General features: G+C 43.4%; 1 protein-coding gene across 7 annotated transcripts in view; it reads left to right on the top strand.

Annotated features, from left to right (window-relative positions):
* csgalnact2 (chondroitin sulfate N-acetylgalactosaminyltransferase 2) overlaps positions 1-17089 on the top strand; it is a 60932-nt gene that overhangs the window by 32244 nt on the left and 11599 nt on the right. For all 7 annotated transcript variants that reach the window (XM_060854068.1, XM_060854063.1, XM_060854064.1 and 4 more), the window contains one exon: positions 509-2000. In XM_060854068.1, coding sequence (XP_060710051.1) covers positions 1301-2000 — 700 coding nt within the window. In that variant the 5' untranslated portion in view covers positions 509-1300. The remainder of the gene's footprint in view (positions 1-508; positions 2001-17089) is intronic.

Below are 17089 nucleotides of genomic sequence, written 5' to 3'. Positions count from 1 at the left end.
GTCCCTCCCTATTTGTGTAGCCCCATCTAGCCCTACGTTGTCTTTGCCTGCTTCCAAATCTGATTGCTTGTGCATTCATCATTTCCATTGCTGCCTGAGTTCTAAGCTATGGATTTTCTTCCTTAATCTTCAACGCTCCTTAAATCTTCATTCACAATAGTACAACCTTTTGGTCACCTTGTCTACTTTTTTTCATGTCAGTTGATGACAAATTATGATAGGCAATTCTTCTGTGGTGTGCCTTGCATTGTTTACTCTATTAAGTGTGCTATATAAATGCAAGTTGTCCTTGGGCCCACCTACAGATAAACTTTTAAAACTATTGTCTTGTGGTTTCAATAAGGTTCCAACTCTCCATTATTCTGCAAATAGATTTGCCCATTGGCTAAGTCTCACTGGGTCAGAACGAGTCTTAATTTGCAAGGTCCTTTTGAGTGCTGTGCGTTTTTTTTAAGCTGAGTTATTCATGTTTTAACTTGCTGTGTTTTTTCTCCTCATCCTTTTCTAGGAGACAGGCTCCTGTATGCTTTCTTATCACTTATTGATTCATGACCAACCAGCAATCAAGTCTGCGAAGATGATCAGGACCATGTTGCTGTGACACCTGAAACAATCGCTCGAGAGGCCCAAAGTGGTTTGATGGACACTGGAATAAAGTGTTTTGACACAACATCTTCTTGTGAACCTGAACCTATTCAGTATTTTCATTAGGGTTTAACTACAGTAGAAAGCCCCAGTCTGCTTTGACCAATATAATTAGCTGTGTTAAACTGTTCAGTTGCCTGGTATTGATCATCGGTTTTCCTTTGAAGCTATGTTCCGCCTATATAAAACTTAACCAGCACCCAGGTTTGCTGGAAATTGCTGCCTTCAGGTCTGAGCAAATAGAATCCAGGTTGACACAAATAAAGCAAAACTGGTAATACTCTACGGAAATCCTGTTGCTTCTGAAAGGGGCCTCACCTAAACGAACTGAAGAGTCATTGGAGAGCAGAGATAAAATGCAACTGGAGTCTGATTTAAGAAACCCGACCATGCTGAAGCACTGCAGATTCATCTGAGATCCTGCAGATTCAAAGTCCTTTGTCCTCTTAGTGGCCCAATTGACTAGGTCCAGCCATGTTCTGTGCTGGCCTCCTATCAAGTTAATTCTGTTTCGCCAACTCAGGCAGAACGGCAGGAGCGTTCATCAAGAGATTGGATGCAGAGAATCTGGTAATCTATGGCTTTAAAGCGAAGCTGTCCTGAAGCTGGCTAGACTGGAGCAAGCTCTACATCAATGAGGTGACATGTTCTTCCAATGAGAAAGTCTGCAGCAATTCTTGTGAGAATGCCTCGCCGAGGCCTATTGATGCAGGCTTGGACACGCCGTCTACTGCTGGGCCTCGCTCTTTTCTTCTGCCTCATCTCCCTCTTGTACTTACTGGAGTGCACGCCCCGGCCAGACAATGACCCTCTCCTCCTTGGCATTCCAGGAAAACCGTATGGCAAAGAATACTATCAGGCCCTCCTTCAGGAACAAGAGGAGCACTATCAGACCCGGGCAGCAAGTCTCAAGCGGCAAATCACTCAGTTAAAGCAGGAACTCCAGGAAATGAGTGAGAAGTTGAAATCTGTGCAGGAGAAGAAGGGTCCATCTCTAACCGGCGGAGGTGCCCAGAGCAGCAAGGAAAACTTTCCCAATGATCTACTGGAGTTCTTGCACTCGCAGATCGATAAAGCTGAGGTCAGTGTGGGTGCCAGAGTGCCCAGTGAGTATGCGGTGGTGCCATTTGAAAGCTTCACCCTGACCAAAGTGTACCAGCTGGAGATGGGCCTGACCCGGCATCCTGAGGAGAAAGCAGTGAGGAAGGATCGAAGGGATGACTTTGCTGAAGCCATTGAGGCTGGAATTGAGGTGTTGAATAACCCTGAGGAAGAGGAGGAAGAGCAGGATAATGATGATGATGATGATGACCGGGCACAGAAACACAGCTACACTGAGAATGACTTTGTAGAAGGTGCAGTACCATATATTTTATGTTAAATAATCAACTCATAGTATTGGGGTAGATGAATACAGTAAGCAAAACTTGTGTTTGAATAAAACTTTTCACAATCTTAGGACCTCTCAAAGGCAATAAATTAAGTAATTTTGAAGTGAAGCCATTTTTTAAATGAGACAGCCTCTTTGCAGAAGTTAAGCTCCTATGGTAAGTTCTTTTTAGCAATGCTGTTGGGAGAATTAAGTACCAAGGCTTGCTTGGTACCTCCCTGCATTGTCAGCCTAGGTCTCTGTGCTTAAGAGTCTAGAATGGGACTTGGCACACACTGGGAGGTAATTTAGTTACAGGTCTCTGCATTTAAGACTTGTTTTTAACCAAAAAATTGAAAGGGTTCAGCTGCTTTCATTTAATATAAGCAAAATTAAGCTTTTTAACTACATGACGCATTGACTCTTAATGGAATTGTTGCCCGCATAGAAGTAGACTTCTGTTTTAGTGCTGTGCTGTGGGATGATTATATTGCCATTGGCACAGTCCTTTCGATGATCCAAGCAGAGTTCCAGTTTCTCACCTCTGAGGGTTTAGCTGAACGTTGACAAATATATGGTACTCATTCAAAAGGAACAAGGTGCTCTCTGTTCCACCAAACATTCCTTTCAACACCCTCACAAACAGTTTAACTAGTTAATCATCTTCAGTCTTGCTTGTAGGATTTGGTATGTGGAAATACCACTTTTGTATTTTAAAACAATCCAATGCAGACTGAGTGCCAATGCATCACTCATCAGGGGTAGCATTTTTCTTTTTATTTGAAATAGGTGATTGCCTGCCAGCCAGCTAGAGTTGGAACTGGCAGAGCTCCATCAAGTAGATATACACGAAAGAAAGAATCTGTATTGATACCAAACCTTTCATTTTCTCAGGGCATCCCAAAGCATTTCATACTGATGAAATGCTTGCTTTAAAGTGTAGCCACTGTTGTAATGTAGGAAACCTAGGAGTCAATTTGCACACGGCAAAGTCCTAAAAATGACATAATAAAAGCCATGTAAACCAGTTTAAATAGTTTAATATGAGGGATACATACTAACCAGGGCATCAGAGAGTATTCCTCTGCTCTTCTTCCCTCAGCTAGGGAATGCTGATATTTATGCTGATGACAAGGGCTGGCATAGGGGAAGGATGGAGTAACATACAAGGAGAGAGAGAGGAAAAAATGGAAAGACAATGAAAGGGATTCCTGATGATAAGCTAAGAGGAAGATAAATGTTGGGTAGTGTGCGAACAAGAAATGTGACTTGTTGAAAATTGGCCAGCAATTCATACAAGATAGAAGCTTGGGTTTAGAGGGGGGTAATGAACATGGAGTTCACCTTCTGAAATTATTAACCTCAGTGTTGGCTTCTGAGCATTGTAAGGTACCGAGGCTGAAGATGAGGCATTTTTCCTGGAGCGAGATTTGAGCTTTGGTGGAGCGTCAGAGCAGACTGGAGATGGAATTGTTGGCAGGGACAAGCTCAGGGTAATGTTTTACCGAGTGTAATCGTTCCACAAAGCAGTCACACAGTCTGCGTTATTGTCTCTCCAATGTGCAGGAAGCTACACTCTGAGCAGCGAATACAGTAGATTGAATGATGTGCAGGTAAATCATTGCTTCACCTGGAAGGTATGTTGGAGCCTTGGATCATAACGGGAGGGTCTTGGATCATGAGGAGGGAGGAAGTAAATAGGCAAGCGTTGCACCTTCTGCGATTGCATGAGAAGGTGCCATGGGGGTGTGGGGAGGTGGAGGGACCAGTGAAGGAGTGGACTAGGGAGTCCTGGAGGAGATGGTCCCTGTGAAATACTTACAAGGTAAAGGAGGGGAGACGTGTCTAGTGTCAGCATTCCTGTGGAGGTGGCAGAAATGGCAGGTTATGATCTTTTGGATGTAAAGGCTAATGGAGTGGAAAGTGATGACCAAGGCACTCTAGTGTTGTGGGAGGGGAAGAAGAGAAAGGGTAGGGGCAGAAATGCAAGAAAGAGGTCGGATATGACTGAGGGCCCCGTCAATATGGTGGCAGGGAATGTTTGGTTGAGGAGAAAAGGTGGGCTATTCTGAGGCTCTCTGTGGAAGGTGGCATCACCAGAACAGGAGTGATGGAAACAGACAGGCCAGGAGAATGGTATGGAGTCCTTACAGGAAGCTGGGTGTGAGGATATACAGTCAAGGTAATTGTGGGAGTCCACGGGTTTATAGTGGATATTAGTGGCCAGCCTATCCTAGAAAATGGAAACTGAAACTGAATGATCAATGGCATGGATTAGTTTGAAATCTTGTTGCTCAGTGCTTCTATTACCTAAAACTTGTTCCTAATATAGTACATGCTAGTTAATTGGCACTTAAGTTCATCTGAACGTGCAATTAAAAGGCCAATTTGCTTAGGGTCAACTTCATTCCAATTTCATTGCAATAAAAATAATAATTTTAAGGATGCTTTAATGCTGATGATTTATGTCTTAGTCATACATTTTAGAGCAGCTGATCAGATTGGCAGTCAGGATTGTTTTGAGCCTTTCAAGTTCAGCTTGACTTGGCTAATAGCACTATTGCCTTCAACTCTGACAATTGCATCTTTGAGCCCCACGACTACACAATGCAGCTTGATATTTTAACACTGCATTGAAGCTGAGAGATTAAACTCTGCTTTCCTGCCTGCAAACCCCAGTTATCTGGCAATTGAACTAGATGTTGATTTCTTTGCTCAGAGGATTGTTTGAGCAGGAACATTTTGTCGCAGAGAATGGTTGAAGAGGAAATGATTGCATTTTTTAAGGGAAAGTTGGATAGATAGTTGAAGTAAATATTTGAAACCGGTCTATGGAGTGCGCTCAGGACATTAGGATTCATTTCGGCTTGTTCTAACAAAGAGTTGGTACAGAGTCTGTGGACTGAATGCCTCTTTCTGTGACATAAACCTCTTTAGTCCTGTTAAGCCTATCAGGTCATTTTTCAAATAGCTGCAAAAGGATTTCTCTTTTTCTCTTGATCACTCCTCTCTTAAAGTGCTTGCTCTGTTGGAAAGAGAGCAAACTTGCCTTAACACAGCAGCTTTCATGTTCTCAGGTCATTTGTCGTGCTGCCTGACCAATGAGTTTTTTCCCCACAGGGCATTGTCTTAAATATTCCAATTCTCTCCCAGCCTGCCTCCCATTCCTCCCACTCCATAACCCTGAGTTCATCTAAAACTTTGCCAACATTGACTTGGCACTGAATTATGAGTTGGTTTAAATGCAGTAATCTGTTTGCAGACCGATTTAAGATAGCAGTGAGTGGATGCATTCAGGTGAGAACTATCACAAGCTTTTGATACCATCTCTCTAATGGCCAGTTTAGATTCATTCATGTTATGTAGAAAAAAGATATTGTGGAACAATATGTTTCTTGAAATAATGTACATCGTGGTCATCCTAGTAGACCTCTTTGCTCAAAGCAGTATTAGGTGCCTCAATATTATGGAAGGTCCCAGGTTCTATTCACATGGGGGTTAATTGCCATCAGTGGAACTGCAGGAGAGGAAGAGAATGGAGAAATTGGAGAGAATATTTTGTAAGAGTGTACATAAATTGCTGGCATATTGAGTTGGAGTCATAGAGGTGTACAGCACAGAAACAGGGAAAAAACATGACTGCAGATGCTGGAAACCAGATTCTGGATTAGTGGTACTGGAAGAGCACAGCAGTTCAGGCAGCATCCAAGGAGCAGCGAAATCGACATTTCGGGCAAAAGCCCTTCATCAGGAATAAAGGCAGAGAGCCTGAAGCGTGGAGAGATAAGCTAGAGGAGGGTGGGGAGAAAGTAGCATAGAGTACAATAGGTGAGTGGGGGAGGGGATGAAGGTGATAGGTCAGGGAGGAGATGGTGGAGTGGATAGGTGGAAAAGGAGATAGGCGGGTAGGACAAGGCCGGACAAGTCATGGGGACAGTGCTGAGCTGGAAGTTTGGAACTAGGGTGAGGTGGAGGAAGGGGAAATGAGGAAACTGTTGAAGTCCACATTGATTCCCTGGGGTTGAAGTGTTCTGAGGTGGAAGATGAGGCGTTCTTCCTCCAGGCATCTGGTGGTGAGGGAGTGGCGGTAAAGGAGGCCTAGGACCTCCATGTCCTCGGCAGAATGGGAGGGGGAGTTGAAATGTTGGGCCACGGGACAGTGTGGTTGATTGGTGTAGGTGTCCCAGAGATGTTCCCTAAAGCGCTCTGCTAGGAGGCGCCCAGTCTCCCCAATGTAGAGGAGACCGTATCGGGAGCAACAGATACAGTAAATGATATTAATGGATGTGCAGGTAAAACTTTGATGGATGTGGAAAGCTCCTTTAGGTCCTTGGATAGCGGTGAGGGAGGAGGTGTGGGCACAGGTTTTACAGTTCCTGCAGTGGCAGGGGAAGGTGCCAGGATGGGAGGGTGGGTTGTAGGGGGGCATGGACCTGACCAGGTAGTCACGGAGGGAATGGTCTTTGCGGAAGGTGGAAAAGTGTAGGGAGGGAAATATATCCCTGGTGATGGGGTCTTTTTGGAGGTGGTGGAAATGTCGGCAGATGATTTGGTTTCTGCGAAGGTTGGTAGGGTGGAAGGTGAGCACCAGGGGTGTTCTGTCCTTGTTACAGTTCGAGGAGTAGGGTCTGAGGGCGGAGGTGTGGGATGTGGACGAGATGCATTGGAGGGAAATTAACCACGTGGGAAGGGAAATTGCGGTCTCTAAAGAAGGAGGCCATCTGGTGTATTCTGTGGTGGAACTGGTCCTCCTGGGAGCAGATACAGCGGAGGCGGAGGAATTGGGAATACGGGATGGCATTTTTGCAAGAGGTAGGGTGGGAAGAGGTGTAATCCAGGTAGCTGTGGGAGTCGGTGGGTTTGTAAAAAAAATGTCAGTGTCAAGTCGATCGTCATTAATGGAGATGGAGAGGTCCAGGAAGGGGTGGAAGGTGTCAGAGATGGTCCAGGTAAATTTAAGGTCAGGGTGGAATGTATTGGTGAAGTTGATGAATTGCGGGAGCGCGAGGTGGCGCCAATGCAGTCATCAATGTAACGGAGGATGAGGTGGGGACTGGTGCCTTCCTGAAGAAGGGCTCTTGCCTGATACGTCGATTCTCCTACTCCTTGGATGCTGCCTGACCTGCTGCGCTTTTCCAGCAACACATTTTCAGTTCTGATCTCCAGCATCTGCAGTCCTCACTTTGCCCATACGTGTGCCCATGGCTACCCCTTTGGTCTGGAGGAAGTGCACAGAAACAGACCCTTCAGTCCAACTGGTTCATGCCAACCAGAAATCCTAACCTAATCCAATCTCATTTGCTAGCACTTAGCCCATATCCCTCTAAACCCTTCCTAATCATATACCCATCTAGATGCCCTTTACATGTTGTAATTGTACCAGCCTCCATCACTTCCTCTGGCAGCTCATTCCATATACTCTGCTTGAAAAAGTTGCCCCATAAATCTTTTTCCTCTCACCTTAAACCTCTGCCCTCTAGTTTTGGACTCTGCTACCCCGGGGGAAAAAACCTTGAAGTAGTGGATTCGTTCGCAGAGCTGATGTGTTTCCTGCAAACGTTTCATCACCTCACTAAGTGACTTCATCGGTGCATCTTTGATAAGGTGTTGGTGCTCTGGCCTGCCTCATATTTATATGTCTCTGTTAGTACTTCCAGTTCTGCATCTGAGTGGTTTGTATATGGGGTCCAGTTCAATGTGTCTATTGATTGAGTTCTGGTTGGAGTGCCAGGCTTCAAGGAAATCTCTGGTGTGTCTCTGTTTCACCTGTGCTAGGGTGGTTACATCATCCCGGTTGAATTTGTGTCCTTTGCTGCCCGTGTGTTTGGGGATGAGAGAGTACTGGTCATATCTGGCAGAGGAAAGCTGATATTTGTGCACTTATATGGTCAGTTTTCTTCCTGTTTGTCTTCTCAAGAACTCTTAAAAACCTTGCCTTTTACCTTATTCATGCCACTCATGATTTTGTAAACCTCTAAAAGGTATGATTGTCTTTCTTTGGTACTTGTCTATTGCTGGTCACCTTTCAGCTTACCCCAGCTTCATTGCAACAGTCAAGAGGCCCAAGAACCTGTTCCCAAGCCATTGTGAAATTGATTGCTAAACCATGTTGGAGAATAACAATCCCATCTACCATCCACATTATAATAGTGTTACAATATGGGATAAACCCTCCTGCTTAATTTAAACCAGCAACACAGAAATGATTTATCTTGTGCTATAATCTGTGAAAATTCGAGAGGCCAAGAACTATTTAAAGTAAAAATTAACAACTTTGTTTCTTAAAGTATAGTAGAGAATAATTAACTCACAACTATTTGCACCTATTTTCTCTAACCTACCTGTTACCTTCTCTTCTATAATACTAGTCTGATAAAACACCCAATTAAGATTTACAGGAAAATACAAATTTTAAAATCAGCCAGTGGTCGAATCTTCTCTTTATCTTCGTCGGTAGATTGGCTCTCCAGGTCAGTGTTGAGCTTGTTCTCTGGGCAAACTCCTTTTCTAGACAGGTACCTCTCAGAGAGTTCTGATTAGCAGTCTACAGCTGTTGGTGTGGTGGTAGTTCTCCTCCCAACTGTTCAATTTTCCCCAATCTTCTAGCCCAAAGCATCAGATTGTGATTGTCAATATACACAATTCAAACTTGATTGGAATTTGGTATTTTTGGGGGTATAATTTAAACTGATTGGCCTAATTCGAATCTGTTTTGTCATTTCCAGGCAATCAGCTATCCCAGTAGCTGGAGCACATGTTACATTGTGTCTTATTGAGAATGTTTGGTGCTGTCAATGCGAGATTTTACTTTCTTAAAGGTATAGTAGGCCCACATCTTCATAACAATAGTGACAACACTTGAAGAAACATTTCACCTTTTGCAGTAGTATTTAGGATGTCATGGGCTTGTGAAAAATGCTACATAAATGAAAGATCCAAACAGAATAGGTAGGTTGGTGTCCAGAAGGGGAAGAACTAGGTGCACCAATTTAAAGTAGTAGCAAAAGCATCAAAGGCAACATGAGGAAAAAGGTAGTGAGTGGTTATGATCTGGATGCATTGTCTGAGTGTGTGTTGGAATGTTTCCATCTTGAATTTCAAAAGGGAATTGGATGAATATAAGAACAGAGGAAATTTGTAAGCCTGCAGGGAAGCTGGGCCTGGCAAAGGTGGTTATGGACACAATAGGCCAAGGGGCCTCTTTAGATTAGATTAGATTACTTACAGTGTGGAAACAGGCCCTTCGGCCTGTTAGGTAGGATTAACACTCAGACAAATGTGAGATTGATGTAACACTAAAATGTTAGATAGAAATAGCTCTCAGGCTGATGTGGCCAGGGGGCCCCAGAGGGGGAAACAGACACGAGGTCTGAGGGAGATAACTGCACCAGTGGAAAAGTACTGAAAGAGCAGTAAAACTTGAAAAAAACAGAACAAAGGGGCCATCTGGTACATAGCAAGTTGAGCTAACTGATAGCCGAATAAGGCATGTTTGAGCACTGATAAGAGACTGGGGCCAATGACAAACTATAGAACCGACCATTACCAAATAAGGGAACGGTGCAGGAATAAGGGGGGTATAAGAATAGACAACTTAGAACAAAGGGTTAGAACGCCTTCTCCAGCAAGCCTGATACCTTGCTGTAACTCGATTCTCTCTCGAATAAAGCAGTCTGTTTCTTAAAATCTGACCCGGTGTCTCATTCCTCCGAAATGAACACGGGGACGGTAGAACCGTCTTAACAGGCCCAACAAGTCCACACCGACCCGCCGAAGCGCAACCCACCCAGACCCATTCCCCTACACCTTTACCTAACACTACAGGCAATTTAGTATGGCCAATTCACCTAACCTGCACATCTTTGGACTGTGGGAGGAAACCGGAGCACCCGGAGGAAACCCACGCAGACACGGGGAGAATGTGCAAACTCCATACAGTCAGTCGCCTGAGTCGGGAATTGAATCCGGGTCTCAGGCGCTGTGAGACAGCAGTGCTAACCACTGTGCCACCGTGTTGCCGAAGTCTCTTCTTCAGCTGTAATCATGCTATGATTCAAAATATTTATTTATTTATTGTCTTCCGTCTCTCCCTATTGGGAGAAACCTGGATTCTGTTGTGTGTCTTTTCCATGCTGATGGGAAACATGTTAAATTGTTTCTTCAACTTTCTCCTCCTCAAGGGAACAGTGCTGTGGGCAAAACCCCTCCCATCCCTCTGCATTCACCCATGGTCCAGTGTCTCACTGTTCTGAGACATCAACCTGTCATACTGCAGCCTATGACGTTCTTTAACAGTCCATTTTTCCTGGACGGAGCAATATACTAATCCTCATGCAGTATTTGTGATGACCAAAATCACCATGCAGCTGTTCAATTGAGGAGGTGAAAAAGGTTTGGAGTATTTCAACATTTAGGACTAGGAAGATTACCTTCCATTCTTCTGTGTAATTTCTTTTATTCATTCACTGGATGTGGGTATCGCTGGCTGGGCCAACATTTATTGCCATTCCCTAATTGCCTTTGACATGATGGTGAGCTGCCTTCTTGAAGCATTACATGCCGTAGTGCTATTAGGAAGGTAGTTCCTGGATTTTGACACAGCAGCCACTTCATTAAGTTGTTATATATTTATTTGTGGGTGTATAAAAATATTGAGACTTGATTACTGGCCTAAAATTTACGGAAAACTATAATGAGCAAACTTGTTTACAGATCTGAGACAAAATTAAATGGGCATTAAGAGCCTTGTGTGCATGTTATCCAATAATCTTTCCTGTGTGTAGGCTGTTAATAGGACAGTTGAAAACTGCTTAACAGGGATTAACATATACGTGAGTTCTCGCCTTTGTAATCAAGTGAGGCTGAAGTCATTAGCGATCAGCTTAAATCTCAGCACTTTCAATTTGTACATTTTCAATAGGACTTATGCACAAAATATAATTTTCTGGAGATCATTAAAAGAAAATGAAAGAATCAGCGTATATAAATTGTGCTTAGGTATGGGTGTATGAATATTTTAATCTGTCAATAGTGTATTAACCCATTTACAGTGAAAGTGGTTTGAGTTATAAGGAAAGGCTGGGTAGGTTGGGACTTTCTTTCACTGGAGCATAGGAGGTTGAGAGGCAATCTCATAGAAGTTTATAAAATAATGAGAGTTATAGATAGGGTTAATGGTCATTGTCTTTTCCCTAGGATGGGGGATTTCAAGACTGGGGCACATTTTTAAGGTGAGAGGAGAGACATTTAAAGATATGAGGGGCAATGTTTTTTACATGAAGGGTGGTTCACGTGTGGAGTGAACTTCCTGAGGAAGTGGTAGATGTGAGTGCAATTCCAACGTTTAAAAGACATTTTAAGAACATGAATAAGAAAGGTTTAGAGGGATATGGGCCAGGAGCATGCAGATGGGACTAGTTTAGTTTGGGATTATGTTTGGCATGGACTGGTTGGAATGAAGGGTCTGTTTCTGTGCGGTATGACTATGACATGGATCAGTATACTCTGAATTTGTTTATAGTGGGGAAATTGCATGGCTCCTGTCACCCTCCTTTCCAATGTTCCCTCGAAGCTGCATGGCTGTAAGAAGTCCAGCTGGCGTGTGACCTCATTTCAGTTCTTGAAGCTGATGCTACACAGACCTTGGAGGTCACACAATGACGGTAAAAGTTAGAAGGAATGTAGCTGTTCTCCCCAGAAGGCCCCAAACCTCATCTGACCCGACTCACTCATTTTTTGGCTCACTTCACTTACTTCTCTCTACTCCAGCATGAGACCCACTGTCCACGTAACCATGACACAGTATAGTTTTATGGTCTTTATTGACTGTGTCTGAATGGACTTTTAACTGTTTGCAATATGTTAGCTCCTCCACTGAATAGATCAAAAGAAGAGATTCAGAGATATAGGCTGAGTGTTAATCCCCTTGTGCCACATCAGCACTAATGGGCAACATGGTGGCTCAGTGGTTAGCACTGTTGCCTCACAGCACCAGGGTCCCAGGTTCGATCCCAGCCTTGGGCAACTATCTGTGTGGAGTTTTCACATTCTGCCTCTGTCTGCGTGGGTGCTCCAGTTTCCTCCCACAGTCCAAAGATGTGCAGGTCAGGTGAATTGCCCATGCTAAATTGCCCAAAGGGTCAGGTGCATTAGTCAGAGGGAAATGGGCCTGGGTGGGTTACTCTTCGGAGGGTCGGTGTGGACTGGTTGGGTTGAAGGGCCTGTTTCCACACTGTAGGGAATCTAATCTAATTTATTCTTTTTTCAGCAAGCATGTGTAGCTTTTGTGCTGGGAGTCTTGTGTCTTGGCACCTGCACAAAATGTGCTTTTTCTCCTTTTGCGTTTTTTAAAAATGCATTCAGAGGATATGGCATCAAAGATTAAGCCAACATTTATCGCCCATCCCTAACTGCCCAGAGGGCATTTAAGAGTCAATCATATTGCTGTGGGTCTGGAACCACATGTAGGCCAGACCAGGTGAGGATGCCAGATTTCCTACCCTAAAGTGAACCACATGTGTTTTTCCAATATTCAATAATGTCTTTGTAGTCACCATTAGATTCTTAATTCCAGATTTTTAAAAATTGAATTCAGAGTCCACCATCTGTCATGGCAGGATTTGAGCCCAGGTCCGCAGAATATTACCTGCGTCGCTGGATTAACAGACCAATGATAATACCACCAGACCATCACCTCCCAATCCACTCCTTTTAAAGAGTGTTTCTTCATTGTTTAACATAAAAACGTTTGGACTTGTGGGGTTGGATATTCTCACAGTTAAGCAGCTTCTCTGTTTGTTCTGTTTTTATGCTACAGCATTTCCACACTTACTTCAGTTTGTTTAAAACCCATGAACAGACAGAGCTGCATGTGATTGCATTTCACAGTATAAAGTGGCCCGTCACGCTCATTGATACAAGTCAGCTAGGATCAAATTTATTGGAAGTATTCAAGATCATGAGTGGTCTGGACTGGAAGAAACTGTTCTCATTTACGAAAGGATCAAAAATGAGATGGAACATTCTTAAAGTAATTGGTAAAAGAAGCAAAAGCAATGTGTGGAAAATCTTTTTCACACAGAGTGGTCAGCGTCTGGAATGCACTGCCTGAGAGACTGGTGATGAAGGCATATTCAACTGAATGTTTTCAAAGGAAATTAAGCAGTTGCCTGCAAAGGAAAAGTGGTGATAGGTTGCGGGAAGATAATGGGACACAGATATTGAATTGTTCATTCGGAAACTGAAATGGCTAACTCCTGTCCCTATGGTTGCTGTAATCAGATAATCTGTAAACATCAGGAACTTCTCACGGAGTTTTGAGCTTTTATAAATTACTTGGGCAATAGCCAGTTAAGAATTCTAGTTTCAGACTGCAACACTGTCAAAAGGAACGCCAAGAATCTGCACACAATATGGTTAGAGAAACTTAAATGAAACAACTGGTGGATGCTGGAAATCTGAAACAAGCTCATAAAATGCTGGAGAAATTCAACGGGGGTTTGGCCGCATCTGTGGAGAGAAATCAGCATTAACTTGTCAAGTCTAGTGACCCTTCTTAAATTCTGTGGGGACCAAGGGGTTACTTAACTCGAAACGTTAACTCTGATTTCTCTCTACAGATGCTGCCAGACCTGCTGAATTTCCACAGCAATGTCTGTTTTGGGTTTGAGCCTAAGAAACATGATTGATTTCAGATGCAACAGCAGGACCAGTGGTACGGAATTATGGGGTGGAAGATTTAAATTGTAGAATTATGTAAAGAAGTTGAACAGTGAACAAAGCTCAGAATGGTCTTGCCACAGTAGTGGAGACAAAAGCCAGCTGCCTGTTGTAATGGCAGACTGTGGAATCTGTCGAAGGTCATATTTGTGCTCAACAGAGAATAGCACTTAAAAGGACAGGCCCAGGGATTGAATAGATCTGGCCTTTTGTCATCCAACAATGGAAATTGCTAATGAATAACTTCTAGACAGTTGTTTAGCAAATCACTGATGATGTGTGGGTTGTTTTTCAATGTTCTTCAGGGAATGAAGTCGGTCCACATACAAAACAGTGGCAAGAGTAGGACACTCACCCTCCCTGCCCCTGATCCACCTCTCTCACCCCCACCCTGAGGCTGCTCTGTCATTCACTTATATTATGGCTGATCTGATTACCCCACATTCCCTATTATCCCCTGTGGAAGGCATTCTGCTCTTTGAGTACCTCCTAAAACACCTAGTTGTGAAACAACCACCACTGATCAGTCAGGGACTATCATTCAGGCTTCCTGTTGTCATGACCCAGGCATCCATCATTATTTTGACGAGAGTACAATTGCACTTGCATCATTGTCCACGAGTTCTCCCTTCTGACACCATTAAAAGATCTCCATCATCAAGACTTGCGTCAGTCCAGAGGGACGATGGCATCTAAAGAGGAGCAACTAGTGCAGTCTTCCCATACTGTTCACATCTCAAAACAAAATGTATTTGTTAAAAGAAATGTGGTGGGATGAACAGATTGGTGGCCTTTACCTGTACATGCTTATACTCTTGTGAGTCTTCATGTTGAGGGGGCCCATTAATGAGGGAGATGCCCATTTCAGTGATTCAGGCAGATGTTCATGATTCCAATGACGGAGATGACTGCCGGTGCACTTTTCTTGGTCCATTCCACGAAAGAATTAATTAACATTTCCCCCATACATTCATGTGCCTGTGTGCCAATTGTCAGTAAGGTTACACAGTGGCAGTGCACCAGTTGATGACATGGTTACATGGTGTAGAGATGCTGGTGTTGGACTGGTCAGAAGTCACACAACACCAGGTTATAGTCCAACAGGTTCATCTGAAATTATAAGCTTTCGGTGTGCTGTTGAAGTTTGACCCTTCACCTGACGAAGGGGCAATGCCCCAAAAGCTTGTGATTTCAAATAAACTCGTTGGCCTATAGCCTGGTGTGGTGTAATGTCTGACCTGGTTACACAGTGCCAGTGCACCAATTGTTGGTAATTTTTCTGTCGTTTGTGTGGACATTATTGTGTGGAGGGACTGTCTTTATCAAAATGGAGTGTGCACTCAGCGTGCATACAAGTTTGGTCATTCCTGAGACTGGATTCTATTTGGATTGCATTTTGTCTAGAGTCCACTGTCCCTTCTGCCCAGTTGGCTGCTGTCCATTTCTTATGGTAAACTCTGCATGTGGTTTGATTTGAGTACAGTATAGTTACAATCCATTGAGGTTAGCTCACCAGGACTAGACTCTGAACACTAGATTCTTTCTTTACCTTCGGACCCTGAGGATTCAGTGTATGAATGCAGCACTAATCATTAATGAAATCTCTGTGGAATTGGATTGGGAGGGAGAATGGATTACAGCGGGGACAAATCTCTGTTGACAGTTGGATTGTAATTCTGTGGCTGTGACTGAGTTCATTTGGGGGATTGTTCACGGACAAAGTTATTCGTTTTGTGAAAGTTGTGGAAGCTGCCCATGCCAAAATAAGCTAGACTGTGTTATAGAGAAAAATTTAAGTGACAGATAGTAGGATACCAGGGGAAGGATGGAGGGAATGTAGGGGAGATTCTGTTCAGGGTGTGCTGTGTTAATTTACCCCTTGATGATGTGCATCAACTGTAACATTGCCAGGTTATCTACTGGATTGATAAGTCCATGGAGAAACTGTACTTTTATTAAAGAACGACATTTTAAATGTCAAGCCCAGAGACTGAATGATGCATTTTACAACTTAGTGTCCACTTGGAGCTTGTGTGTGCCTCTGGGCGTTTGTACAAACATTGAGTTGTGCATTGTAGAGATTACAGGGCCTGTTGAAATGCACCTGGCATTGAGCAGCTGAGTTCAGGTCGATGCGCCCCGCTTTCAGTTGTGTACAGTAAACATTGGGTCCCATCATTTCAGGAACTGGAATTTTAAAACAGCGTTAGCTGCGGCAGGAAACTGATATTTCTGTAGAATATCACAGAATGGTGATAGGACAGAAGTGATAGTTTCACTTATACATTTCTGAGCTGACCGCCTGCAATCAGCTCAGCCATCACTGCTTGATCTACACTTGTCCAAGGGATAGCAAGAATCAGTTTCATCCTTAAAGTTGTTAAAATTCAGGTTGTATTTCATCTGCTTTTTTATCTCCCTGTGGAAATCTAATTCTGTTGCTTCTGCTGAATCGTTCAGTGGAGTTCGGATCTCTCAAACAGTCACAGTACAGCTGATTATTCACTTGAAGCCTCCTCACCTTCACAGCATCCATGCAAGAGACATTACTTCCTGTGGACATTCTCCCCTATTTCAGAGAGCTCTAGGTTTTAATTTGCTGCATTACACTGCCCTCTGAAGAGCAATTTAGTAACTTTTGAGAAGCAGCTTTCTAAACACCATCTTCTCAAAGTGAAAGATGGCTGTGGGAAATCTCAGTGTTCTCTTAAATGTATCAAGCTTATAATGTAGTTCTTAAGTTAAAATCTTTGATTTATTAAATAGGATCTTACCTGATTATTTCTCTTGTAATAAAATTCTTTTACTCTGCAACGAAACAGGCGCATGGGAGTAGAACCTGTGGCTCCTGTCCCAGAGGTAAGCACACTACCATGATGCCACAAGAGGGTGTCAAAGTATTCTTTAACCAACCTATTCCGATATACCTCCAGGTCAAGTCAGGTTTGATCCTGGGCCTACTGCCTAGAAGGTACTCCACCATGTTAAACTTTAATAAGGAGATGATTAGAATTGGTGTTTTTCCCAAGCGTAGTAAAGTATCCCCTCCCAAAAATATCACAGTGCTGTGTGTGACCATGTAGCTAGGGATAGATCCTGCAACTGCATCTGAGGCCCTATCCCAAACATTGATCACGAGCTGTGGTCTGTCTTTTTAACCTAAACAAATTCCCACTCACATTCTCACCTTACTCTCAAATACTACTGTTATGTCTTTTTGGCAAACTTGTGGAATGGTCTCTTGGTTTCTTATGGGGAGAAACCCTGGAATAATGGAACTGAGCACTGTAGTATGTCCAGTCTGGATGGGCCAAATGATTTCTCTCATCAAAGGTTAAGGATTTTCCTCTTCAGCAA

Source organism: Hemiscyllium ocellatum, chromosome 43 (genome assembly GCF_020745735.1).
Source record: "Hemiscyllium ocellatum isolate sHemOce1 chromosome 43, sHemOce1.pat.X.cur, whole genome shotgun sequence".
Lineage (NCBI taxonomy): Eukaryota > Metazoa > Chordata > Chondrichthyes > Orectolobiformes > Hemiscylliidae > Hemiscyllium > Hemiscyllium ocellatum.
The sequence above is the reverse complement of the archived record's forward strand: the minus strand, read 5'-3'. Positions and strand labels throughout refer to the sequence as shown.